At 49.0% G+C, this 27223-nt stretch overlaps 1 protein-coding gene across 2 annotated transcripts in view; it reads right to left on the bottom strand.

Annotated features, from left to right (window-relative positions):
* r3hdm4 (R3H domain containing 4) overlaps nucleotides 1-17944 on the bottom strand; it is a 40196-nt gene extending 22252 nt beyond the window's left edge. For both annotated transcript variants that reach the window (XM_038776365.1, XM_038776366.1), the window contains exons 1-2: nucleotides 17764-17944; nucleotides 5228-5382 (exon numbers count right to left, since the gene is read on the bottom strand). In XM_038776365.1, the coding sequence (XP_038632293.1) occupies nucleotides 5228-5382; nucleotides 17764-17819 (211 nt within the window). In that variant the 5' untranslated portion in view covers nucleotides 17820-17944. The remainder of the gene's footprint in view (nucleotides 1-5227; nucleotides 5383-17763) is intronic.
* Between the last annotated feature and the right edge of the window lie 9279 nt (nucleotides 17945-27223).

Genomic DNA, 27223 nt, shown 5'->3' with positions numbered 1-27223 from the left:
TTCCACTCTCACCTCCCTCCATAACCTTCAACGCATCTCATCTGTTCCTGAAACCTTGGGCGGAATTCTCTGCTCCCGGGAAAAATCGTGAGGGCCGTCGTGAACTCGGTCGAGTTTCACAACGGCCTCGGAGGCCGCTCCTCGCCCCCTATTCTCCCCTCCTGGTGGGGCTAGCAGCAGCGCTCCGTAACTCTCAGCCGCGGGGGCGTCGCGCCAAGAATGATGCGGCCGGAGTGCCTAATGACATCAGCCGCGCATGCGCAGGTTGGCCGGCTCCAACCCGCGCATGCGCGGCTGACGTCATGACGCTGACGGCACGAACCCGCGCATGCGCGGTGGGCGTCTTTCCCCTCAGGTGCCCCGCAAGACAAGGCGGCTTGATCTTGCGGGGCGGCGGAGGGCAAATAGTGCATCCGATTTGAACGCCGGCCCGACGATCGGTGGGCACCGATCGCGGGCCTGTCCCCTCCCGAGCACAGTCGTGGTGCTCTTTCCTATCTAGGCCACCTACAAGCCCCAAACGGGCTTCTCACTCCCGTTTCACAACGGCAGCAACCAGGTGTGTTTGCCGCCATCGTGAAACGGCTGCGAATGGCAGGCCGCTCGGCCCATCCGGGTTGGAGAATCGCCATTCGCCGTGAAAAATGGCGAGCGGCGATTCTTCCGAGCCCCCGGGGGGGGGGGGGGGGGGGGGGGGGAATCCCGGAGGGGGGGGGGGGGGGGGGGGGGAAATCCCGGGGGGGGGATGAAATTTGTCGGGGGGCCCTCCCGCGGTTCTCCCACCCGGCGTGGGGAGCGGAGAATTGCGCCCCTTATCTATTTTAGGTAAGATAGCCTTCTAACACCACCTCCTTACTGTCCGTGTACAGAGCTCATTGAAGATGGCAGGACATGTTGAGCGAGCAGCTAATGAAACAGATAGCATCTTAGGCCTTATTTTTTTTTTATTTAGAGTACCCGATTCTTTTTTTCCAATTAAAGAGCAATTTAGTGTGGCCAATCCACCTACCCTGCACATCTTTGGGTTGTGGGGTGATACCCACAAAACCACGGGGAGAAATGCAAACTCCATACGGACAGTGACCCAGGGCCAGGATCGAAACCGCGTCCTCGGTGCCATGAGGCAGCAGTGCTAATCGCTGCACTACCATGCCGCCCATTCTTAGGCTTTATTATTGGATTGTATTTGTTTATTGTCATTTGTGCTGAGGTACACTGAAAAGTATTGTTTGCATGTAGCTCAGACAGATCATTCCGTACATGAAACGAAAATACCTAACAGAGCAAACATAAAATACACAATGCAAATACATAGGCATCAGGGGAAGTACTACTCATTAGAGAATATGTGTGAAGTAATCAGATCAGTCCATAAGGAGGAGTCTGGTAACAACGGGGAAGAAGCTGTTTTTGAACCTGTTGGTGTGTGTTCTCAGACTTCTGTATCTCCTGTCCGATGGAAGAAGTTGGAAGAGTGAATAACCCGGGTGGTGTAGACAGAGTCAATGGATGGGAGGCGGGTTTGTGAGATGGGCGGGCGGTGTTCACGACTCTGTAGTTTCTTACGGTCTTGGGCCAAGCAGTTGCCATACTAGGCTGTGAACCAGCCAGATAAGATGCTTTCTATGGTGCACCTGAGGAATTGAACGAACAAATGTGATATAAAATGGGATAATTAGTTAGAATAATGTAGAGGATAGAGCCGGTCTGATGGTAGTGAGTTAGCAGGCAATGAACAAAGGAATTAAGCAAAGCATGACCTGGAAGGGGGGAGGGGAGCCTCGTGCAGAAATGGTGACAAGAATGCTGGGTAACAAGAGGCCCCATGGTTGAGGAATGCGAAGTGAGCCAATCAGGATATACGGTAAGGTCAGGAGGTGTATAGGATGACCTATGGGAATCTTGTATGTGAAACTTGATGCCATTTGAATGATATGCATAGAAGATCTCTTTGTCCTCTGTCTCACTCTTCTCTGGAAGTTTCAGGAGACTGCATGTGGCCTGAGTCTCTATAGAGCGGGTCAGCCTTGCAAGTTGTTTAAAAATAAATAATACCATATCTACAGAGCCCTCTCGAATTTTATTGAGACCAGACTGACAGCAAAAGAATCAGGATTATCACACCTGTAAAAGTTGCTAAGAGTCAATGTGGAAATGCCGAATTTCCTTAGTTTCCTGGGGAAGTATAGCATCCGTCGTGCTTTCTTCGTCATAGCGTCAAAGTGGGTGGACCAGGACAGATGTTGGTGATGTGCACATCTAGGAATTTGAAGCTGTCAACCATCTCCACCTCAGCCATGTTGATTCAGGCAAGGGTATGTACAATACTTTGGTTCCTGAAGTCAATGACCAGCACTTTAGTTTTGCTGACATTGAGGAAGAGATTGTTGTTGTTACACCACTCCACTAGGTTCCCTATCCCCCTCCTGTATTCTGACTCATTGTTATTCGAGATCTGACCCACTACAGTCGTATCGTCAGCAAACTTGTAGATGGAGTTGGAGCCAAATTTTGCCATGCATTTGTGTGTGTGTATAGGGAGTATAGTAGTGGCCCCAGTATTGAGGACTGTTTATCCTTACTGATTGTGGTCTATGGGACAGAAAGTCAAGGATCCAGTTGCAGAGCGAGGAGACAAGGCCTGGGTTTTGGAGCTTTGATATGAGCTTGGCTGGGATTATGGTGTTGAAGGTGGAACTGTAGTCAATAAATAGGAGTCTGACGTGGGAGTCCTTAATGTCGAGATGCTCTAGGGATGAGTGTATGGCCAGGGAGATGGCGTCTACTGAAATGAAATGAAATGAAAATCGCTTATTGTCACAAGTAGGCTTCAATGAAGCTACTGTGAAAAGCCCCTAGTCGCCACATTCCGGCGCCTGTCCGGGGAGGCTGGTACGGGAACCCTGTGGGCCAGTTGCGGCGGTATGTGAATTGCAGTGGATCTAGGCATCTGAGAGTTAGTTGATGTGGACATTATTAATAGGGACATTGAGTACAAGAGTAAGGAGGCCATGTTGAACTTGTATAAGGCATTTGTCTGGAGACTGCAACCAGTTCTGGGCGCCATGCTTGAGGAAGGATGTGAAGGTATTGGAGAGAGTACAGAGGAGATTCACAAGAATTATTCCAGGGATAAATGAACGGTAACTATGAGGATAGATCAGAGAAGTTGGGGCTGTTTTCCTTGGAGAAAAGAAGAGGCTGAGAGGAGACTTGATAGAGATATTCAAGATCCTGAAAAGTATGGACAGGGTCATTCAGGGTACTCTGGAGTTTTTGGAAGAGGAGCTGACTGGACTCTTCGCCAGAAAGCCACAGTCTGTGTACAAAGCAATGCTGGAAAACAGCTAACATCAATTTCTTCAAAGAAATAAGGTACAAATGTTTTAATGCCTTCTTGTAACGCAACAAAGAAAAAAGGTTTAACCCTGTGCTCCAATTGGTGAAATATTCACCGATGGAGAAAGATAAAGATCGTCTGAACTGTTGTGTTTACACCATCTTATTTTTTGTTTCATGTTGTTCTGCTCATATGCCAAAAATGTTTAATTGTCAAACATGAACTGAATCAATAATGATTCAGGTGGCACGGTGACACTGCTACCTCACAGCGCCAGAGACCAGGGTTCAATTCCTGCCTCGGGTGACTGTGTGGAGTTTGCAATTTCTCCCCGTGTCTGCATGGGTCTCTTCTGTTTCCACTCAAGAACCAGAGAGCACAGATTCAAAATAATTGGCAGAAAGAGTAAAAGTGAAATGAGGAAAATATTTTTCACCCAGAGGGTGGTTGGAATCTCAAACGAACATCCTGAGAGGGTGGAGGCAAGTTCGATTGCGGTTTTTAAAAGGGAATTGGATTGCTATCTGAAAAGTAAGGATGTGCAAGGTTCTGCAAATATCTGCTGACCTGTTTGCCAACACATGTGACTATGTTTCAAAACTAATTGATTGATTGTAAAATGCTTTTCAGAATCCGGTGATTGAGAAAGAGGCTAAATGACTGTGAGTTCTCTTTTTATTTCCACATTAGGAGGTGAATTTGATCAACAAACAGAAGGTTGGGTGAGTAAATTTGCAGACGACACTAAAGTCGGTGGAGTTGTAGACAGTGTGGAAGGATGTTGCAGGTTACAGAGGGACATAGATAAGCTGCAGAGCTGGGCTGAGAGATGGCAAATGGAATTTAATGTAGAGAAGTGTGAGGTGATTCACTTTGGAAAGAATAACAGGAATGCGGAATATTTGGCTAATGGTAAAATTCTTAGCAGTGTGGATGAGCAGAGGGATCTCGGTGTCCATGTACATAGATCCCTGAAAGTTGCCACCCAGGTTGATAGGGTTGTGAAGAAGGCCTATGGTGTGTTGGCCTTTATTGGTAGAGGGATTGAGTTCCGGAGCCATGAGGTCATGTTGCAGCTGTACAAAACTCTGGTACGGCCGCATTTGGAGTATTGCGTACAGTTCTGGTCGCCTCATTATAGGAAGGACGTGGAAGCTTTGGAACGGGTGCAGAGGAGATTTACCAGGATGTTGCCTGGTATGGAGGGAAAATCTTATGAGGAAAGGCTGATGGACTTGAGGTTGTTTTCGTTAGAGAGAAGAAGGTTAAGAGGTGACTTAATAGAGGCACACAAAATGATCAGAGGGTTAGATAGGGTGGACAGTGAGAGCCTTCTCCCGCGGATGGAGGTGGCTAGCACGAGGGGACATAGCCTTAAATTGAGGGGTAATAGATATAGGACAGAGGTCAGAGGTGGGTTTTTTACGCAGAGTGGTGAGGCCGTGGAATGCCCTACCTGCAACAGTAGTGAACTCGCCAACATTGAGGGCATTTAAAAGTTTATTGGATAAGCATATGGATGATAATGGCATAGTGTAGGTTAGATGGCCTTTAGTTTTTGACTTCCCATGTCGGTGCAACATCGTGGGCCGAAGGGCCTGTACTGCGCTGTATCGTTCTATGTTCTATTAAACCATAAGGGAAGTTAAGTTGTTTCTCCGCTGACAGCAAGCACTGGAAACTAGCTACCTTCCAAAAGAGCCCAAAATCCCATACTATCTATATTTTTTCTGAATACATGGGTAAATTCGATTTAGCCCAGCACAAACTGATGCCACATCAACCATTAACCCCTACATGGTAATGAACTGTATTCAAAGTGTCAGTCTTGCTTGTAACAGAAAATGAGCACCGTGAAAATTCTGCATTCTTAATATGCAGACTTACTGTTCTCAAGTCTCCTCAGACTTTTTTTTCCTTTTGCCTTGGGAACGAGATCAGAATTCCGAATTGCTTGGTTGATGTAATATTGCTTGCGTTTTGCAGGTGATATACGTTTTGATGGAGAATAGTGTAGAGGAGGGAGGCAATCTTCAATCAAGCTAAGGATATATTAAAAAGAGATTAATTAGACAGGTGCAGAACTAAAATCAGCTTCACAATCTGCTATTATAAACAATGCAAGCAGTTTTGCAAGCACTGGATTCTATGAAACTGTTATAACCTGCCTGCTACCACTGGCTGGGGACTAATGGCAATCCCACAATCCATTGGGAGTATGAGCTTCCCCAATGAGGGGTACGGAGAAATCATTAGCAGATTCCCTGCATGAATAAAGCTGGCCGGTTTGGAACCGGCTGGAGGAGAGTGAGCAGCAAAGGAGTAGCTGCTGCTGCCGCCGCGTATATATATATATATATATATATATATATATATGTTATTGTAAATAAATGTTATTTCCTTCTATTCATGCTGGATTCTTCGTGGCACTCACAAAACTGGCGATGAGGGTTAAAGTGAATAGCTGTCTACACTGCTGAAGCCACCTCCCTGGATTTTTGTTGGATACAGGTTGGAAGTTGTTTTCTATTACACCATGCCTCTGTATGGACGTTTGGATGTTTTTGACCCTGTGCTGGAAAGCTGGAACCAGTACGCACAAAGGATGCATTACTATTTCCGGGCAAACAACATCACCGAAAACGAGCGGCAGGTGGTCATATTGCTCACCGCCTGCGGTCCGCATACGTTTGAGGTAATTCGGAGCCTTACGTACCCAGCTGCGCCGGACCCCAAAACGTTTAATGAACTTGTGAACTTAGTGGTGCAACATTTTAACCCAACCCCATTCACGATAGTCCAGCGTTACCGGTTTAATACCGATGAGAGGACCCCAGGAGAATCCCTTGCCGAGTTTCTATCCAGGCTACGCAGGATTGCGGAGTACTGTGACTATGATGAGACCTTGTCAGAAATGTTACGTGACAGTTATTAACAATGCGGCCACCCAGAGAAAGTTGTTAGCTCAGCCAACATTGACTTTTCAACAGGCCATTCAAATAGTATTGTCCCGAGAGAGCGCAGAATGGGGAGCGCAGGAGCTACAGGGAATGGAGATGCATGCCTTGGGGCGCAACCGCTTCCGTCCGAAAACATCCCCCCCGCCCCCCCCTGCGGTACCTTGGGCGAGGCGGCATCCGGATCAACACCAGTGGCCGTCGGACATTCCTCCCCGAAGGGAGCCTTCTCCAGAACCAATGGATGAGGAGCCATGTCCGTGTCAGACTTGTGGGAGCCGACCCCATCGCGGACGCCGGTCCGCCGTCGTTCCGACCGAAACGGGGGCCGTTTGGGTGAACCTGCGGCGACTACTCCCGAGGACATGGAGACCGAGGACGACTGCCTGCAGCTGCATCGTGTGGCAGCTCCCCGTGTGGCCCCCATGAAGGTGACAGTACGGGTCAATGGTTACCCGCTTGAGATGGATTTGGTCACTGGCACAGCGGTCTCCGTGATCGCCCAGAGGACATTCGACCTCATCAAGCAAGGTATACAGACCCTTACATTAACCGACACACAGGCCAGGTTGGCCACCTACACGGGGGAACCATTGGACATTGCAGGAACTACGATGACCCCTGTTGTTTATGGATGCCAGGAGGGGCGTTTCCCACTTATCGTGGTGCGCGGCCATGGGCCCAGCTTGTTGGGTCGGGATTGGTTGCGCCATTTGTGGCTGCGGTGACAGCACATTCTCCAAACAGTTTCTGGAGGATTGACTGAGGTGCTAGGACGGTACCCAGATGTATTCCAGCCCGGTTTGGGGAAAATAAAAGGGGCCGTAACCCGTATCCAAGTCGAACCAGGAGCCACGCCGCGCTATTTCCGAGCAGCCCGGTGCCTTACGCCTTGCTTGAGACGGTAGAAGGGGAGCTCACTCGTTTGGAGACTTTGGGTATTATAAGGCCCGTCCATTTCGCTGACTGGACAGCACCAATTGTACCAGTAATGAAGCCAGATGCCACAGTTCGCTTGTGCGGCGACTATAAACTTACAGTGAATACAGCTTCCTGGCTCGACCGATGTCCAACGCCTCGCATAGAGGATCTCAACGCAAAGCTTGCAGGCGGACTCTCGTTCACAAAATTAGATATGAGTCACGCCTACCTACAGTTGGAGCTGGACCCTGCCTCCCGGACATATGTAACGATTAATACACACTGGGGTCTGTATGAATATAGACGGTTGCCCTTTGGGGTATCCTCTGCCTGCGCTATTTTTCAATGCGGCATGGAGGGCATTTTGAGAGGTTTACCGCGTGACACTGTCTACTTGGACGACGTTTTGATTACAGGGACGTCGGAGCAGGAACGTTTGGAGGCTGTCCTTAGATGCTTTTCAGAGGCCGGAGTCTGTCTACGTCGCATAAAGTGCGTCTTTCAGGCGAAGGAAGTAGTCTACCTGGGTTATCGGGTGGACCACGAAGGTTGGCACCCCATCGCAGAGAAGCCGATTGCCTTTATCAACCGGCCCCATGTCGAACCCCACGACCGGTGATATGGTTGCAACCCTAAATTTTATAGACACCTTGCCTGTCACGGCATTATAGATACCATGAGTGGACCCAGACGGAGCCAGTCCTGTCAAAGGTTTGGCACATCATCTTGTTTGGTGGGCAGCATAGACAGCTCCCAGGCGAGTTGCGGGCATTTTCCTCCAAGCTGTCAGAATTTAGCGTGGAAGATGGTATCCTCTTTGGGACGCGTGTGATTGTCCCAGAAAAAGGACAGGAGCTGATAGTAAGAGACTTGCACAATGGGCATCCAGGTGTGACCAAAATGAAAATGTTGGCCCGGAGTTATGTCTGGTGGCCAGGCCTCGACACCGACATTGAGAAGGTGGCCCAAAACTGCTCTATTTCCCAGGAGCATCAGACACTTCCGCCGGCCGCGCCCCTACATCACAGGGAATGGCCAGGGCGGCCTTGGGCGCGCTTGCATGCGGATTTTGCCGGCCCTTTTCAAGGATCCTTCTATTAATCGATGCCCAGTCTAAATGGTTAGAGGTGCATAAGATGGTAGGCACAACGTCCTGCGCAACAATCGAGAAGATGCGTTTGTCTTTCAGTAGGCATGGCCTCCCCGAGGTGCTGGTCACGGACAACGGCACTCCGTTCACAAGTGAGGAGTTTGCGAGGTTCACGAAGATGAACGGCATATGCCATATCCGCACCGCCCCATACCACTCGGCTTCAAATGGGTTGGCGGAGCGTGCAGTGCAGACATTCAAACAAGGCCTAAAGAAGCAGTCTTCCGGGTCTATGAACACGAGACTGGCTCGTTTTTTGTTTTCATATAGGACCACCCCACATGCGGTGACTGGGGTAGCTCCCGCGGAACTCCCAATAGGCCGGAGACTTCGCACCCGCCTTAGCATGGTTTTCCCGGACAGTGGCGCAAAAGCACGCCGCACAGGGACATGGTTTTTCTCGGCATTGTCCGATTCGGCAGACTGCGCCCGGTGATCTAGTGTTTGTTCGGAATTTTGCTGGTGGTGCCCAGTGGGTCCCTGGTGCAATCTTTCACCAAACGGGCCCTATCTCTTGCTAGGTGCAAGTCCAGGGTCGTCTCCAGCGTAAGCATGAAGACCACGTTCGGTCCCGAAGACCATCCCTTCCAAAATAAAACTCGCCCCGGGAGCTCATTTCTAAAGCCACAGAGACCAGACACAGTGGAAAGTATTCCTCACAATCTTCCTCTGGTGCCGCACTCAAAGCCTGCGCAGGTCGTTGCAGAACCGAGTGGATATAGAGACGCCGAGATGACGGAGGCAGCGGACTCCGAGATGGAGACACAGGACGCCTCAGAGGGGGAATCGTCGGGCCCACGGGCCGTGGATGTACAACCTTTACGCCGTTCATTACGGAAGCGCCATTCGCCATCTCGTTACATGCCGCCCAATCCAGCGCCTCGTACAATTGGTGTCCGGCCTGCGGCAAAACGAGTCCGACGCCCTCCTTCGCCAGGGCCTTCGGTGGATTCCTTGGACTTTGAGGGGGGGAGGGATGTTATAACCTGCCTGCTTACCACTGGCTGGGAACTAATGGCAATCCCACCATCCTTTGGGAGTATGAACGTCCCCAATGGGGAGGGGGCGGAGAAATCATTAGCAGATTCCCTGCATAAATAAAGCTGGCCAGTTTGGAACCGGCTAGAGAGTGAGCAACAAATGAGTTAACCGGCTAGAGTGAGCAGCAAATGAGTTGCTGCTGCTGTATATATATGTTATTGTAAATAAATATTATTTCTTTCTATCCTTCAACTCGTGGTTGATTCTTCGTGGCCCTCAGAAAGAAACGTAATGTGCAAAGAAATTATGCTAATCCTTTAAAAAGTGTTGGTTAAGGACAAAAAACAGAATGTAATGTATTCCACTGCTGTTTTTTAATGTAAGTTAACAACCTGTAATTGCATGTATAGGATATGATTTCAAAGTTTGCAGATGGCAAGAAATTCAGAAACACAGAGCGGCACGGTGGCAGTGGTTAACGGGTTAAATTCCAGCCTTACGTGACTGTGTGGAGTTTGCACTTTCTTCCCTGAGTCTCCGTGGGTTTCCTCCGGGTGCTCCGGTTTCCTCCCACAGTCCAAAGATGGTTAGGTGGGGTTACGGGGGATAGGATGGAGGGGTGGGCTTAAGTAGGGTGCTCCTTCCAGGGGCCAGTGCGACTTGATGGGCCGAATGGCCTACTTCTGTACTGTAAATTCTATGATTCTATCTATGGAGGATGATCATAGATTTCTGGAGGCATGACAGGTTGATGAAATGGACAGACATGTGGCAGAGAAGTGTGAAGTGGTACATTGTGGTGAGAAGAGTCAATATAAACTAATTGGTATAATTTTAAAGCAGGCACAGGAACAGAGACACCAGGGATGTATATGCAGAAATCTTGGAAGGGACAGTAAAAGTTGAGATGGATGTTAAGAAAAACATATTGCAGGATGTGGGAGGTGTCGGGGTAGCCCGGCAAATCATGTACACATGTTTTGGGCATGTCCAAAATTGAGGGGATTCTGGCAGGGATTTTCGGACCTTATGGTTTAGCTCCGTAGGCTAGACAGCTGGTTTGTCATGCAGAACAAGACCAGCAGCACGGGTTCAACTCCCATATCAGCTGAGAATGCTGAGGGAGGGAGGCCGATGTTCTGGCCTTCTCCTCCCTGGTGGCCTGGAGACGGATTTTGCTGGGATGGAGGGACTCGGAGCCTCCAAAGTCAGGAGTGTGTGTCAGCGATATGGTGGGGTTTCACAGTATGGAAAAATTAAATTTGCTTTGAGAGGGTCAATGGCAGCCGTTCAAAGACTACTTCAAGTTAAATTGAACGTCAGCAGTAAGGGGGTGGAGAGGAGAATAGGAGGCATGGCAATGTTACAACGGGACAGAGAATAAAGTTTATGGGCAGCTAGAGAATAGAGCGGGGGGAGTAGGGGTGTTCTGTTGGTTGTTTTGTTTTGTTTTTCTTTTTCTTTGCGTGTGTCAGCCCGCGCGGTTGTTTAAGAGATGTTTGAAGTGTTGGGCAGTGTAGACTTGTGAAGCTAACATATGCCACCAACACTGAAGAAGGTTCTATTCTATTAACTACTTATAAAATAGTAGACATACGAGAACTGTGGGTTTAAATGATGCTAGTTTAACTAGAGACCTGTGCCTGTCCGAACCAGTTGAATCTCTCAGCACGTGGTGTGAGTCTGTACTAAACTTGATGAGCTCTTGTGCTTCTGAGAGGCAGCATCCAGAATGAGCGGGAAAAGTGATGCCCTCTGCCTTTATAGTGTGTGTTCTAACTGGTGATTGGCTGCGGTGTTTGTGCATGTTGATTGGTCCTAGTGTATGTCCATCAGTATGTGTCTGCACCATGATATACTGGTGTATATTATGACGATGTTAATGTGTTAAACTGTGAAAATTAGATGCTTCAATAAAATATTTTCTTAAAAAAAAAGAAAAGCATATCGCTTCTACAGGTGTGCGAAAGAGAGCATCCTATCTGGCTGCATCACAGCTTGGTATGGCAACTGCTCGGTCCAAGATCGCAAGAAGCTGCAGACTGTGGTGAACTCAGCCCAACGCATCACGCAAACTTGCCACCCTCACATTGATTCTTTATACACCTCCCGCTACCTCAGGAAGGCAGACAGCATTATCAGAGCCCCTCCCACCCAGGCATTGCCTTCTTGCAGACCCTTCCATCAGGCAGAAGGTACAGAAGTCTGAAGACACACACATCAAGCCATAGGAACAGTTTCTTCTTCACAGCTGCAAGACTCCTCAACGACTCCCCCTGGGACTGATCTGTTCCCTGTAAAAACACTATTCACGACGTCCTATGCTGCTCTTGCTCATATATTTAGTTTGTTTGGCCCCTTGTTCCGCACTGTAACCAACACTGTTTTGTCAATGTACCAATTATCAATGTTCTGTTGATTATTCTTGTGTCTACGATGTATGTACGTTCCTCGGCCGTAGAAAAATACTTTTCACTGTACTTCGGTACATGTGACAATAAATCAAATCAAATCAAAATTCATTAATGGAGGCATTGGGTACAAGAGCAAGGACAAAAGCTGGACTATTAAAATCACTGGTTAGGTTCTGTGATCTCAATGCAAGCCTTCAGCCTTTGCAGATTGGAGGTTGCTGTCTGTCCTGAACAGAATGTGTACTCCTATGTCGTGACAGAAAGAGATTGCAAATGGATTTTGAGTTGTATAAGTCAGAGCCTCCGGAGGAAAGTTTATCAATGAGGCAATTTTTGGATGGGTTGATCTATCTGGACGTGGAGCGGGAGAGAAAGCAGAGGTTGGAGATGCCGATAGTGCAGGAGTAGATCATGATCTGCATGCGGTTAATGCAATCGGGTAAAGCACCGGGTCTGGATAGGTTCCCTATTGATCTCTACAAACAGTTTTTTGGGCACTTGGTTTCACTTCTGCTGATATGTTTAATGATTCTGTGTCCCAGGGGGTGCTGCTGGCCACATCGGCGCAGGTATCAATTTCCTTGATCCTGAAGAAGGCAAGAATTCCATGGAATGTGGATCATATCAGCTTATTTTGTTGATAAATGCTGAGACAAAGATATTGGCAATGCTTTTAGAGCCCTGCCTTCTTGGGTGACTTTGGAGGAACAGAGTGGATTTGTTAAGGCCAGGCAGTTGTCGGTCAATATTAGGAGATGTTGTATTTTCGCCCTCCTCAGGGACTGAACCAGAAGTGATTATTTTGATGGATGGGGAGTAAGCGGGGGTACCTCTGAGATTCTGGGGCGGTGTGGCTTCAGGCCAAAATGTATTTAATGGATTAGACCAGTGTTCTTCATAGTCGGGGGCGCGACCCGCGGGCGGGTGTCGGGAGGTTCGCGGAGCCGTTGTCCGCAGCGCTCCCGATAGCACAAATCCCCGCGCAGCAGCCGGCTTTTCATAATGTTAAAAAGAATTTGGCTGCATTGCGCATGCGCGCCGATAATCGGGCATGTATGTGCAGTACGGCCGCTATTTTTTAAAAACGGTTTTTGTTTTACAAGTTCTGTAGCGGTTTTTATTCAATTATTTTATTAATTTAATTTTTTTTACAAGTTCGGGGGGGGTTTATTCATTTTTTTTTAAACAAGTTGGGAGTTTTATTCAATTTTTCATTTATTTTACTAATTTTTTTTTACAAGTTCGGGTGGGGGGTTTATTTAATAAAATTTTACAGGAAAAAAGTTCCGAACTTTGGACAGATGGAGACTCCATACTTTCCGACAAAGGAAGGCTTCATCTTCATCCAACAGGTTCCATTAGAGGAGCGTGTACGAGGGCCAAAGGGACCCAAAACCATTTCCTCCATTTTGTCAGCAGCAAACAAAGTAAGGAAAAATGGTGGGTCGCGCAGATCGGCCAGCGTGGGTCGCAAAGGTCGGCTGGCGTGGGTCCCGAAGGTTGGCCGGTTGGTAAAAATGGGTCCCCGAAAAAAAGTTTGAAGAACACTGGATTAGACATTTGTACAGGGCCCCCAACGCAATTGTACGTATTAATGCCCTGAGTTTGGGTTGCATCCATCTGAACAGGGGTACAAGGCGGACGTGTCCATTGTCTCCGCTTTTGATTGCCTTAGCAATTGAGCCGCTGGGCATTGTTTTGAGGTTGTTTACCAGTGGAAGGGGTTAGACCATGGGGGGAGGGTGTCATTGTATGGGTACGATTTGTTGCTATACATCACGGACCCACTCTCCAATGTGGAGGAGATAATGGAGTTGCTCAGGAAGTTTGGCTCCTTTTCGGGGTATAAGTTGAATCTGGGCAAGAGTAAATATTTTCCGGTGAATCCCTCTGGGAGGGGAGCTGATCTGGGAAGGCTGCCATTTCATCTGGCCAGGAATAGCTTCCGGTATCTGGGATTCCAGGTGGCCAATGACTGGGTCACACTCCATAAACTTAACTTTACTAGTCTGGTGAATTGGGTGAAGGCCGATTTGAAAAGCTGGGATGCCTTCCCTCTGAACTTAGTAGGAAGGGTACAGAAGGTGAAGATGAATATTCTCCTGGGGTTTTTGTTTTGGTTCCAGTGTCTCCCATCTTTCTTGCCAAGGCTTTCTTTAACAGGGTCAATAAACTGATATCTACTTTTGTTTGGGCTGGTGAGGCTCCTCGGGCTAGGACGCAAAGCGATAGGCAGTCAGGGGGTTGACACTACCTAATCCGTTATCTTACAACTGAGTGGCAAATATTGATACGGTGCGGGGGTGGTGCAAGGATCCAGACTCTATGGGGGTGGATGGAAGAGGTTTTGTGCATAGGGTCAAGCCTGAGGGCCCTGGTTACTGCACCATTCCCGTTTTCCCCTGCCAGATTCTCTTTGAATCCGGTAGTGATAGCCACTTTGAGGATTTGTAATCTGTTTAGGCTGCTTTTTAAACTGGGTTTCATGTCACAACGGGCTCTGATTTGCAGGAACCATAGGTTTGTGCCATCTGGCTTGATTTATCGTTCAGGGCTTGGAAGAACGGTTTGGAGAGGTTCTGGGACATGTTTCTGGGAGGTAGGTTTGCCGGTCCGGACAGGTTGATAGAGAAGTTCCAGCTCCCAAGAGGGAATGTAAGGTACTTGCAGGTCTGCAATTTTTATACGCCAGCAGCTGCCTTAATTTCCTCGGGTGCTGTCACCCTCGCTTATGGACAGAGTCGTGTCCATCGCCGAGTTAGGGGAGGGTAAGATTTTGGATGTTTATGGGCAGATGTTGGTGACGGAGCAGGCATCGTTGGAGGAGGTAAAGAGGAAGTGGGAGGGTGAGCTGGGTTTGGACTTTGAAGGCAGAGTGTGGAGTGAGGGTCAACGTCACATTTTCGTGTGCGATGTTAAGCCTACTCTAGGTCAAGGTGGTGCAGAAGGTGCACCTGATCAGGGCGCATATGAGTGGGTTCTTATCGGTGCTGGATAGGTGTCAGCGGTGCTCTTGGGGCCGGTGAATCGCACACACATGTGTCTTGCCCCAAGCTTGTTAGTTTCTGGGTCTCCTTTTATGTTACAATGTCAGGGATTTGGGGCGTTCAGCTAGAGCCGTGCCTGTTAGTGGCTATTTTTGGAGTATTGGACTTGCCGGTACTGAAAACGGAGACGAGGGCAGATGTCCTAGCCTTCGCCTCGCTAATAGCCCGGAGGCAAGTTCTGCTTGAGTGGAGGTCCCCAGTGCTGCATAAGGCCTTGGCTTGGTTGGGGGATGTGATGGAATTTTTGCAACTTGAGAAGATCAAGTACACCATGAGGGGATCGATGGAAGGTTCTACTCGAGGTGGCAGCCTTTCATCTCCTATTTCAGGGAACTGATTAGCGTCAGCTGTTGGTTGGGGGGGGGGGGGGGGCAATTTGTCTTTTTATTTTGATTAAGGTTGTGTTATGGGAGTGAGGGGGATTGGGTGGGTGCACTTAGGCTATAATATGGAGTTGGGAGTTGCTGCATTGTTGTTTTTGTTATAATGAAAATCTTGTTTGAATAAAAATATATTTTTTCAAGTAATTGTATTAACCTTTTATTCCCACATCACTGAAGAAGTTGGTGTTGTTCCCCTTACAGCAGATGTGAAGGAGAAGACTTGATAGAGATTTCAAAATCATTAAGTATGTTGAAAGCAAATAAGTAGAAACTGTTTCCATTAGCAGATGCACCAGTAGCTAAAGGATACATAGAACAGTACAGCACAGAACAGGCCCTTCGGCCCTCGATGTTGTGCCGAGCAATGATCACCCTACTCAAACCCACGTATCCACCCTATACCCGTAACCCAACAACCCCTCCCTTAACCTTACTTTTTAGGACACTACGGGCAATTTAGCATGGCCAATCCACCTAACCCGCACATCTTTGGACTGTGGGAGGAAACCGGAGCACCCGGAGGAAACCCACGCACACACGGGGAGGACGTGCAGACTCCACACAGACAGTGACCCAGCTGGGAATCGAACCTGGGACCCTGGAGCTGTGAAACATTTATGCTAACCACCATGCTACCGTGCTGCCCTAATGCAAGGTGATTGGCAAAAGAACCAGGAACAACAGAAGTAATGGGCAGCATGGTAGCACAGTGGTTAGCATGGTTACTTCACAGCTCTAGGGTCCCAGGTTCGATTCCCGGCATGGGTCGCTGTCTGTGCGGAGTCTGCACGTTCTCCCCGTGTCTGTGAGTTTCCTCCGGGTGCTCCAGTTTCCTCCCACAGTCCAAAGTCGGCAGGTTAGGTGATTGGCCATGATAAATTGCCCTTAGTGTCCAAAAAGGTTACATAGTAGGAGCAGGATGATGCCTTTTGGGTTATGGGGCTTACTGGGTTACGGGGATAGGATGGGCTTAGGTAGGGTGCTCTTTCCAGGGGCCAGTGCAAACTTGATGGGTCGAATGGCCTCCTTCTGCCTGTAAATTCTATGATTCTATGAAACTTTTTTATTGCGAGTTATTATGAATGCATTGCCTGAAAGGGTGGCAGAAGTAGACTCAATAGTAACTTACAAAAGTGAATTAGAAAAACAGTATGGGGAAAGAGCAGTGGAACTAATAACCCTACCAAAAGAGCTGGCACATGCACGTTGGACTGAATGGCCTCCTTCTGCACTGTATCAGATAGAAGCACTGACCACAAAAGAGAAAAAAAAATGCAGTATATATGATTCCATCCCTTTTTAACATGTCTTATTTAATGTTATACGGCTAACAACTCTGAATGCATAAACAGAAGTGTCTGAAACGTCTCCAAATTATTTTACACACATGATGGACAATTATTCCTTTATTTCTATATTGGAAGGCCTGATTATTCCTTGTCTTAACGAGGTACAGTTTCATCTTTCCACCTTTTCAGTATTCGGTCCTATTCTCATTTGCCTGGATGTGTTATTGAATAAAGAGGAAAGACATAATGGATGCGTTATGACATCATGATCTTCAGGGACTTGTTCAAATCTATCCAGCTGTTATTCCTGGAGCAGCTCAGCTTGAGAAATGTTCAGGAATAATAAATAGCTGGAATGGAAAACAAGCTGACCTGGAAACTCATTCAGGTTTGGCTCACAACAAGCACTTCAGCACAAGAATCTACAAGATCCTAGATTCAGAGATTAAAACACAATGTATAGAATACCTACAGTGCAAAAGGAGGCAATTTGTCCAAATCGAGTCTGCACCCACGCTCTGAAAGATCACCCTACTCATCTCCACCCCATCCCCGTAACCCCACCCAACCTTTGTGGACACAAAGGGCAAATTAGCATGGGCAATCCACCTAACCTGCACATCATAGATTATCATAGAATTTACAGTGCAGAAGGAGGCCATTTGGCCCATCGAGTCTGCACCGGCTCTTGGAAAGAGCACCCAACCCAAGGTCAACACCTCCACCCTATCCCCATAATCCAGTAACCCCACCCAACACTAAGAGCAATTTTGGACGCTAAGGGCAATTTATCATGGCCAATCCACCTAACCTGCACATCTTTGGACTGTGGGAGGAAATCCACTGAGACACAGGGAGAATATGAAGGAGCCACAATAACCGATGACCTGAAACGTCTAACTGCTTCTCTCTCTGTAGATGCTTCTGACCTGGAGGTTTCCAGAAAAATTTCCAGCATGTGCAGTGTTTCGCTTGTTTTAGATGAAATTAATCTACTGATCATCAACAGAATCCCCATATCAGTGCTAACTGGCAGACGAATAACCTTGCAGAAGCCATGTACAAACACTGACAGGGAGACCAGGGACGTTCTTCTCCCAGGAGACCAGCCCAACAACCAAAACGACTCTGATTGGTGCAGCCGTAACCGGGGAAACCGTATCACGCTGCAATTGGTCATCCGGCCTGCCAATCAGACAACTGGCCACCCGCCCCGATATTTCAGATACCCCGGCGAAAGGTGGCGCCCCTACTAACCCCCCCGACCCGCCCGGTACTCACATGCAGTCGTCCGGGTGCATCCGCTCCGACACATCGTTCCGGTTGGCTATCACCATCGCGAGCTGCGGAGAGACCGAAACAACCGCACACAAACAATCGGGCTGATCAGCCCCCGCCCGTTTGCGTCTACGGGGCACGCGCTTCCGGCCGTACCGGCGTGCGCGCCGGAAGTGGCGTCAGGCTGCACCGTGAGGGGGCGGGGCCCTAGCTGTGTTGTGGAATTCAGTCAGTCAGCCCTTCCAAATGGTAAATGGAGCCAGTGCGCATTCCCAACAAACTGCAGACACTTTTACATTTTCACAGTAACTTGCAGTGTTAGTGTAAGCCTACTTGTGACAATAATAAAGATGATTATTATCCCAATCATTCATTTTAATCAAAAATTGTTACCAACCACACCTTAATGGGCCTTATCTCCCCCCATTTTTAAGAAAATAATTGTGGTGATCAAAGCGGGATTTGTTGAGGAGCAGGCTGCTCGAGAGCTTTAAAAAGGTGAAATCCCACAAATGTTGGCAATGAACAAAGAACAAAGAAAAGTACAGCACAGGAACAGGCCCATCAGCCTTCCAAGCCTGCGCCGACCGTGCTGCCCGACTACACTACAATCTTCCACACTTCCTGGGTCCGTATCCCTCTATTCCCATCCTATTCATGTATTTGTCACGATGCCCCTTAAATGTCACTATAGTCCCTGCTTCCACCACCTCCTCCGGCAGCGAGTTCCAGGCACCCACTACCCTCTATGTAAGGCAGGCCATCAGCACGGTTCAATTCCCGTACCAGCCTCCCCGAACAGGCGCCGGAATGTGGGGACTAGGGGCTTTTCACAGTAACTTCATTTGAAGCCTAGTTGTGACAAGCGATTTTCATTAAATTTTTTCATTTAAAACACTTGCCTCATACACCTCCTCTAAACCTTGCCCCTCGCACCTTAAACCTATGCCCCCCTAGTAATTGACCCTTCTATCCTGGGGAGAAGCCTCTGACTATGAAATTTTTAAAAAATGATGGAAAACCTCAGCAGGTCAGGAGAGAAAAAGTTAACATTTCAGGTCGATCTTGCGTCAGGAGTGGTAAAGGTTGAAAATGGTGACAGGTTTAAAGCAATTATGGAGACAGGGAAATAAATTGGGGGAGAGGGATAGAATGGCACCAGAGCACTGGGGTGAATGGAAGCGAGTCCTGACCCGAAGTTGGCTGGGGGGGAAATGTAGTCAGGATAACTGAGTTGGTGCGCTTAAAGCAGGTAGGTTAAAAGTTTAAAGTAATCTTTATTGTCACAAGTAGGCTTACATGAAAATCGCTTATTGTCACGAGTAGGCTTCAATGAAGTTACTGTGAAAAGCCTCTAGTCACCACATTCCGGCACCTGTCCGGGGAGGCTGGTACGGGAATTGAACCGTGCTGCTGGCCTGCTTTCAAAGCCAGCGATTTAGCCCAGTTAGCTAAACCAGCCCCTTTTAGCACTGCAATGAAGTTACTGTGAAAAGCCCCTAGTCACCACATTGCGCGCCTGTTTGGGTACACGGAGAATTCAGAATGTTCAAATTACCTAACATCATGTCTTTCGGGACTTGTGGGAGGAATTCAGAGCGTCCGGAGGAAACCCATGCAGACACGGGGAGAACGTGCAGACTCCACACAGACAGTGACCCAAGCCGGGAATTGAACCTGGGACCCTGGGGCCATGAAGCAACAGTGTTAACCACTATGCTACCGTGCTGCCCCGTTCAACACCCCCTTGTTCTCAGACAAGTTAGCCCTACTTTCAGAAATGGTGGTAAAGAAGTCAAGGGAAGGAAGTAAAGAAAAGGAAAATACTGGATGCTGAAAATCTGAAATAAAAACAGAAAATGATGCATAAACTCTGCAGGTCTGGCAACATGTGTGGAGAAAGAAACAGTTAACATTTTGAGTGTATGACTTCAGACTGAAGAGGGTAGAAATGTAATCGATCATATAGTTGGAGAGGGGAGGTGGGACAGATTAGAACCTTACATCAAAACTGCTGAAGAGTTATATGGACTTGAAACGTAAACTCTATTGCTCTCCACATATGCTGCCAGAACTGCTGAGTTCTTCCAGCACCTTATTTTAATTTCAGATTGGCAGCATCCGCAATATTTTGCTTTTGTTAATTGAGTTCAACAATTTCAGACCACAAACTTTGCCCTATATTTTTTTGGTGGTGAAGCGACAGTACTAACCATTGTGCTACCATGCCGCCATGTGATGATGAAGATTGAGACAGATTAGGAACTCAGTTATGTGAATGTGTTATACAAAGATGTGATACAAATCATTCATATTTTAAAACCAGAATAAGTTAATAAAATTAGCCATGCTGATTCGTATGTGGGGTCTGGGTGGGGTTTGTGCGGTTTTGGTATCAATGTTGTGGTTAGTAATTTCCTGATGGTAGCCAGCCACCAGGAGCAGGACCTGTGCCAACACCCTCAGGAAAAATCAGACCATGGTTCAAAAGGGAACATTTAAAGTCTCATTTGAATGCTGCGATTTATTTTGTTTTGCCTACCCAGATATGCCTTTGTTAATATTGTAACTCAACTTCACACTGTTCAAACTTCCAGTATGAGCTAGTTGGGCTTAGAATTCTTACGGTTTGGTAATAACCTTACTCAGCTGCCAGTGTCTATAATGATTCACAGTGTGCAAGTAAATATCACGTTACATCAGTTACACTGGATGAACCTATTACAAAATACAAAAGAAAGAAACGTTAAAGTGCCTGAAATATCTATTAGACCAGTTCTTGCCTCTGTTCAAACTTCACTTGTCACTATCCATTCCTTGTGAGTGCTATGTGCTGTGCGTTATTTCAGGCATCAGTTACCATCTTATTACATTGCCAGGTGTTTGTACAACCATCTTAAATTATGCTGTTTCTAAATTTTTAGCGGCACTATATATTAACCTCTGGTGACTGTGAGCCGAGGTTCCTCTGTGGGGACAGTCATTTTGTATCACTGTATTGTACTGCTTGTTTTGTGGCTGCAGTAAAACTCAACATTTCTAGCTCAACACTGTTGGTATTGTGAGTCTGTATATGTGCCAGTCTGAAAATAACAGCCTACTGGCATGGTGGCAGCATCAGAACATTTTCACACAAAACCCCCCCTTGAAATTGGCACATCTATTTGCCATTTATACATGGGTATTGACCTCCATTTAGTCCATAGTATTACAGTTTTGCCAGAGTATGCCTGGTGAAATCGAAACTCTCTAACTCCCCCGCAGTCCAGAGCACTTGCCCCCCCAACTCGCAGGCCCGCAGACCCCGTAATGTTGCAGCATGTCTGCTGGCTCCGCCTCTGCCCAACATGTGCGACTCATGAGGGCCGCCATCTTGGCAATCCTCCCCCACGCGGCCGACCATGTGCGAGTCATGGGGGCCGCCATCTTGGACGCCATCTTCCTCACCGCCCACCACGTGCGATCCACAGGGCAGCCATCCTGGATGCCATCATCTTCATCACCCGCCATGTGCGATCAACCGGGGCCGCCATCTTGGCCATCAACCCTCGACGACTACGACCTCAGCGGACAGTCATCACGGGGCCACTCCAGCACTGCTGATCGAGCTGCCAACTACCCGCAACTCAACGCTGTCACGTTGGACCAGTCGCGTCCGAAGCACCTCCAGAGCTCGATGATATCCGTTCAAATCAACGGGTACAGGACACCGTGCCTCTTCGACTCTGGGAGCACCGAGAGCTTCGTACATCCTGACCTGGTAAGACGCTGTTCGCTCCCTATGTTTCCTGCACGGCAAACTATCTCCCTCGCCTCAGGCTCGCACTCGGTCCACATACAAGGGCGCACCGTCATGACCCTAACGATTCAGGGCGCCAGCTACTCTAATTTCCAGCTGTACGTACTCCCCGACCTCTGCGCCCCACTCTTACTCGAGCTCGATTTCCAATGTAATCTCAAGAGCCTCACACTCAGCTTCAGCAGACCCCTACCTCCACTCACTATATGCAGCTTAGCGACTCTAAAAATCGACCCCCGTCCACTCTTCGCTAACCTGACGGCTAACAGTAAACCAGTAGCCACTCGCAGCAGGCGGTACAGCCTGCAGGATAGAGTATTCATCAGAGCCGAAGTCCAGCTGCTCCTACGTGAGGGAGTCATAGAGGCCAGTAACAGCTCCTGTAGAGCTCAGGTGGTGGTCGTCAAGACCAGGGAAAAGTTCCGAATGGTGGTTGATTATAGCCAAACCATTAACCGGTTCACCCACCTCGATGCGTACCCCCTCCCCAGAATTGCAGACATGGTCAACCAGATTGGCCAGTACCGCATATTCTCCACAGTGGATCTGAAGTCTGCTTACCACCAGCTCCCAATCCGCCCGGAGTACCGCCACTACACTGCGTTCGAGGCCGATGGCCGCCTCTTCCATTTCCTCTGGGTCCCCTTTGGCGTCACGAATGGGGTCTCGGTGTTCCAACGAACAATGGACGGAATGGTGGACCAATACGGGCTGCGGGCCACGTTTCCGTACTTGGACAATGTCACCATTGCGGCCATGACCAGCAGGACCACAACGCCAACCTCCACCGATTTTTCCAAACCGCCCAGAAACTCAATCTCACCTACAATAAGGAGAAATGCGTTTTCCGCACTACCAGACTAGCCATCCTCGGCTATGTCATGGAAAACGGAGTCTTGGGCCCCGACCCGGACTCTCCCTCATTGTCCCAGGGCCCTCAAGAGGTGCCTGGGATTCTTCTCTTATTACGCCCAGTGGGTCCCTCAGTATGTGGACAAAGCCCGGCCACTATTTAAGATCACACTCTTCCCACTGTCAGCTGAGGACCGCCAGGCCTTCAACTGCATCAAGGAGGACATCGCCAAAGCCGCCATGCGGGCGGCGGATGAATCCATCCTCTTTCAGGTGGAAAGCGATGCCTCAGAGGTCGCTCTCGCCACCACTCTGAATCAGGCAGGAAGACTCTTCTTCTCCCGGACCCTCTCCGCTTCGGAACTTCAACACTCCTCAGTCGAAAAAGGAGCTCAAGCCATTGTGGAAGCCATACGGCACTGGAGGCACTACCCTCATCACTGACCAAAGATCGTTTGCCTTCATGTTTGACAACTCGCAAAGGGGCAAAATAAAAAACGATAAAATCTTGCGGTGGAGGATCGAACTCTCCACCTATAATTATGATATCATATATCGACCGGGGAAGCTCAATGAGCCCCCAGATGCCCTGTCCCACGGCACATGCGCCAGCGCGCAAGACGACCGCCTGAAGGCTATCCACAACGACCTCTGTCACCCGGCTCGCCCACTACGTCAAAGCCCGAAATCTGCCTTTCTCCACCGAGGAGGTAAAAGCCATCACCAGGGATTGCCCGATCTGCGCGGAGTGCAAACCGCACTTCTATAGACCAGACAAGGCCTACCTGGTAAAGGCTTCTCGCCCCTTTGAACGCCTGAGCATCGATTTCAAAGGGCCACTCCCCTCGACCAATCGAAATGTGTACTTCCTCAACGTCATAGACAAATTCTCCCGCTTCCCCTTTGCCATCCCGTGCCCTGATATGGCCTCCCACACAGTCAACAGAGCCCTGCACAGTGTCTTCACCCTGTTCGGGCTCCCCAGCTACGTACCCAACGACAGGGGTTCGTCCTTCATGAGCGACAAGCTGCGTCAGTACCTGCTCGACAAGGGCATCGCCTCAAGCAGGACTACCAGCTATAGCCCCGGGGGAACGGGCAGGTGGAGAGGGAGAACACGATGGTTTGGAAGACCGTCCTACTGACCCTCCGGTCCAGGAATCTCCCGACATCCCACTGGCAGGAGGTCCTCCCCGACGCGCTCCATGCAATTAGGCCCCTCCTATGCACCGCCACCAACCAGACCCCTCACGAATGATTATTTGTTTTCCCTAGGGGCACTACCACTGGGGCTTCGCTCCCATCTTGGTTGAGGACACTGGGCCCGGTTCAACTCCGGAAGCACGTCCGGGCACACAAAATGGACCCGCTAGTAGAGAGGGTGCTACTGCTTCACTCGAACCCCCACTACACCTTTATTGAATACCCCGACGGCCGTCAGGAGACCGTTTCCCTCCGGGACATGGTGCCTGCAGGATCCACCATTACCACCACGACTGCAGAGGTACCCCTCACACTACACCCCACCCAACCCTCCATGCCCTGCGCCCCCGCGCCTATAGGTTTCCTGCCCACGCCCCGCGCCTATAGGTTTCCTGCGTTGCCCGTCGCACCAGTCAGGAACAGAGCTTGGACCGAAACACCCCCGGAGTCCACCCCCATACCCACACCGACCGTCACCACCCAGCCACCCGAAGAGGCTGCAACCTCGGTGCTCTGCCGATCCCAAAGGACGACTCGGCCACCGGACCGGCTCAACCTGTAGACCCGTCACCCCCGCCGGACTTGTTTTTTTTTTTTACACAGGGGGTGAATGTGGTGAATATAATTCACACTGTATTGTATGGTATTGTGTCCTTGTGGGCTCTGTCTGTGAGCCATTGCACGGCTCTGCCCATAGGGGGAGAGGAGGAGCTTGTACAGGGCTCCACCCTTGGCTCCGCCCATGGCTCCACCCATGGCCCCTCCCACTACCAGAAGTATAAAGTGCTGCAGCCTTGTAAGCCTGCTCTCAGTTCCTCTGGTCGTAGGCAGGCTCAGTTGTAAGACTATTAAAACCACAGTTTACTTCCAATCGTGCACCGAGTGAATCGATGGTCTCATCAAGTAATAAAGTTTATTTTGATATATCATATCCCTATTTGCATGAAATAACCCCTGGAGTGAGGTATCCTTTCTTCACAGTCTTACGAAATAAAAATAAAATATTGTGTTTTTTGTCCTGTTGGAGTGAGTGTATTTGTGGAAGGGCCTGGGGCGGTTTGGGTTTGGGCAGGGCTTTGTAGACTGGGTCCGGTTGCTGTACCAGGCGCCAGTGGCGAGTGTGCGGACTAACCGGGTGAGTTTGGACTTCTTTAGAGTACACAGGGGGACAAGACAGGGATGTCCACTCTCCCCACTGTTGTTTGCCTTGGCAATAGGTGCCGGGGGGGGAGGGGGGAGGAGCACAGGGTATCGCGGTAGACGACCTACTCTTGTATATTTCTGATCCGTTAGGAGGAATGGGAGACATTATGCGGAACTTCAGGGAATTTAGCCGGTGTTCAGGATATAAATTGAACATGGGGGAAAGTGAGGTTTTTGTGATCCTGGCGATAGGGGAGGAGAGGAGCCGGGGGGAGTTGCCGTTCAAAGTAATGGGAGGGAGTTTGATACTTGGGAATCCAGGTGGCACGGGGATGGGAGCAGTTACATAAATTAGATCTGGCCCAGTTAGTTGAGCAACTGAAGGAGGACTTTTGGAGGTGGAACATGCTCCCATTGTCACTGGCAGGGAGGGTACAGACTGTAAAGATGACGGTTCTCCTGAGATTTTTGTTTGTTTTCCAGTGTCTCCCTATTTTTATACCAAAGGCCTTTTTTAAGCGGGTTAATGCGGTGATTTCTGGGTTTGTATGGGCAGGTAAAACCCTGCGAGTAAGGAAAGTTCTGTTGGAGCAGAGCCGAGGTGGGGGGGGGGGGGGGGGGGGGGGGGGGGGGAGGGTTGGCCCTACCAAACTTTAGGAATTACTACTGAACGGCAAATATAGCTATGATCAGTAAGTGGGTAGTGGGGGAGAGGTCGGTATGGGAGCAGGTAGAGGTGGCATCATGTAGGGACAAAAGTTTAGATGCACTGGTAAAGGCAACTCTGACATTTTTGCTGGCTTGGTACTCCACGGTGGTGGCGGCGGCTGAGAGTTTGGGGACAGTGGCGGAAGCATATGGGAGTGGAGGGAGCGTCGGTGTGGGCTCCAATTTGTGGCAATAACCTGTTTGTCCCGGGAAGGCTGGATGGGGGGTTTCGGAAGTGGCAGAGTGCATGTATGGAGAAACTGGGAGATTTGTTTATTGATGGGAGCTTTCCTTGTTTTTTTGAGGATCTGGAGGAGTAGTTCGAATTGCCGGGTGGGAATGGATTTTTCTATTTGCAGGTGAGGGACTTTGTGCGAAGGCAGGTTTTGACCTTTCCGCTTCTACAGCAACAGGGGATACAGGACAAGGTAGTTTCAAAAACAGGAGTGGGGGAAGGTACGGTCTCGGAAATTTATAAAGAGCTCATGGAGTGGGAGGGAACCCAGATAGGTAAGGTAAAGCGTAAGTGGGGAGATGAGCTAAGTAAGGAGCTAGAGGCAGGTCTGTGGGAGGATGCACTAAGTCGAATCAACACATCCTCATCATGTGCCAGGCTCAGCCTGAAACAATTCAAAGTGGTCCACCGTGCACACATGATTGTGGCCCGGATGAGCAGGTTTTTTGGGGTAGAGGACAGATGTGTGAGGTGTGCAGGAGGGCCCGCAAATATTGTCCACATGTTTTGGGCATGCCGAAACCTAGGGGATTCTGACAGGGATTTGCCGATGTCATATTCACGTTGCTAAAAACGAGGGTGGCGCCAAGTCCAGAGGTGGCGATCTTTGGAATGTCGGAAGACCCGGGTGTCCAGGGGACAAGAGAGGCTGATGTTTTGGCCTTTGCCTCCTTGGTAGCCCGGAGATGGATCCTATTAGCATGGAGGAACTCGGAGCGCCTGAAATTGGGGGCATGGGTTATCGACATGGCTGGGTTTCGCAGGCTTGCGAAAATTATGTTCGCCCTGAGAGGATCAATGTTTGGGTTCGTCCGGAGGTGGCAGCCGTTTATCGACTTCTTTGTGGAAAACTAAAGTGTTAGCAGATACAATAAGGGAGGGGCTTAGGGAATAAGGGGGGCAGGGGGAGTTAGTTTAGTTTAATTTAGGCAAGATCAGCGAGAGGAGATGGAGAGTCTTGGGGATCGTGTATATAAGCGATGTTGGGGGGTGTGGTTGTTGGCTGGGGGAGGGGTTACGCAAATAATTATGTTTACATTTGTATTTGTATCTTTAGTTGTTATAAAACCATAAATGCCTTAATAAAATGTTTGTTATAAAAAAATGCCAAAAGCCTATCAGGCTGTCAGCATTTTGGAATAGCATCTCCCAGGAGTATCCAGTACTGAGTAAATTTTCATGATGTTGCATTCTGTTCTAACCTGCACGAGACCTATGGGGTTGGGGCAATCCGTCTCCCCATGAGTCTCGCCAAATACCAGCTTCCCCGCTTGGGGTGGGGGTGGAGGAACCCGAGTGATGCACGATCAATTACACAAAGACGAGAGTTGGATGCAATCAAGGCTTTATTACACTAAGATGTGTGGCCTCCTACACAGCTGGCAAAATGGCTGCTGTATGGGGAGCACACCTATTTATACTCCGCCTACTGGGCGGAGCCAGCAGGCAGGGAACTATCCCCATACCTGTAGTACAGGGCCTTACCACAAAACACCTACACCGACATCCTCTATATACAATAT

Source organism: Scyliorhinus canicula, chromosome 18 (assembly GCF_902713615.1).
Source record: "Scyliorhinus canicula chromosome 18, sScyCan1.1, whole genome shotgun sequence".
Lineage (NCBI taxonomy): Eukaryota > Metazoa > Chordata > Chondrichthyes > Carcharhiniformes > Scyliorhinidae > Scyliorhinus > Scyliorhinus canicula.
Note: the sequence above shows the minus strand (reverse complement) of the source record. Positions and strands in the feature narration are given on the sequence as shown.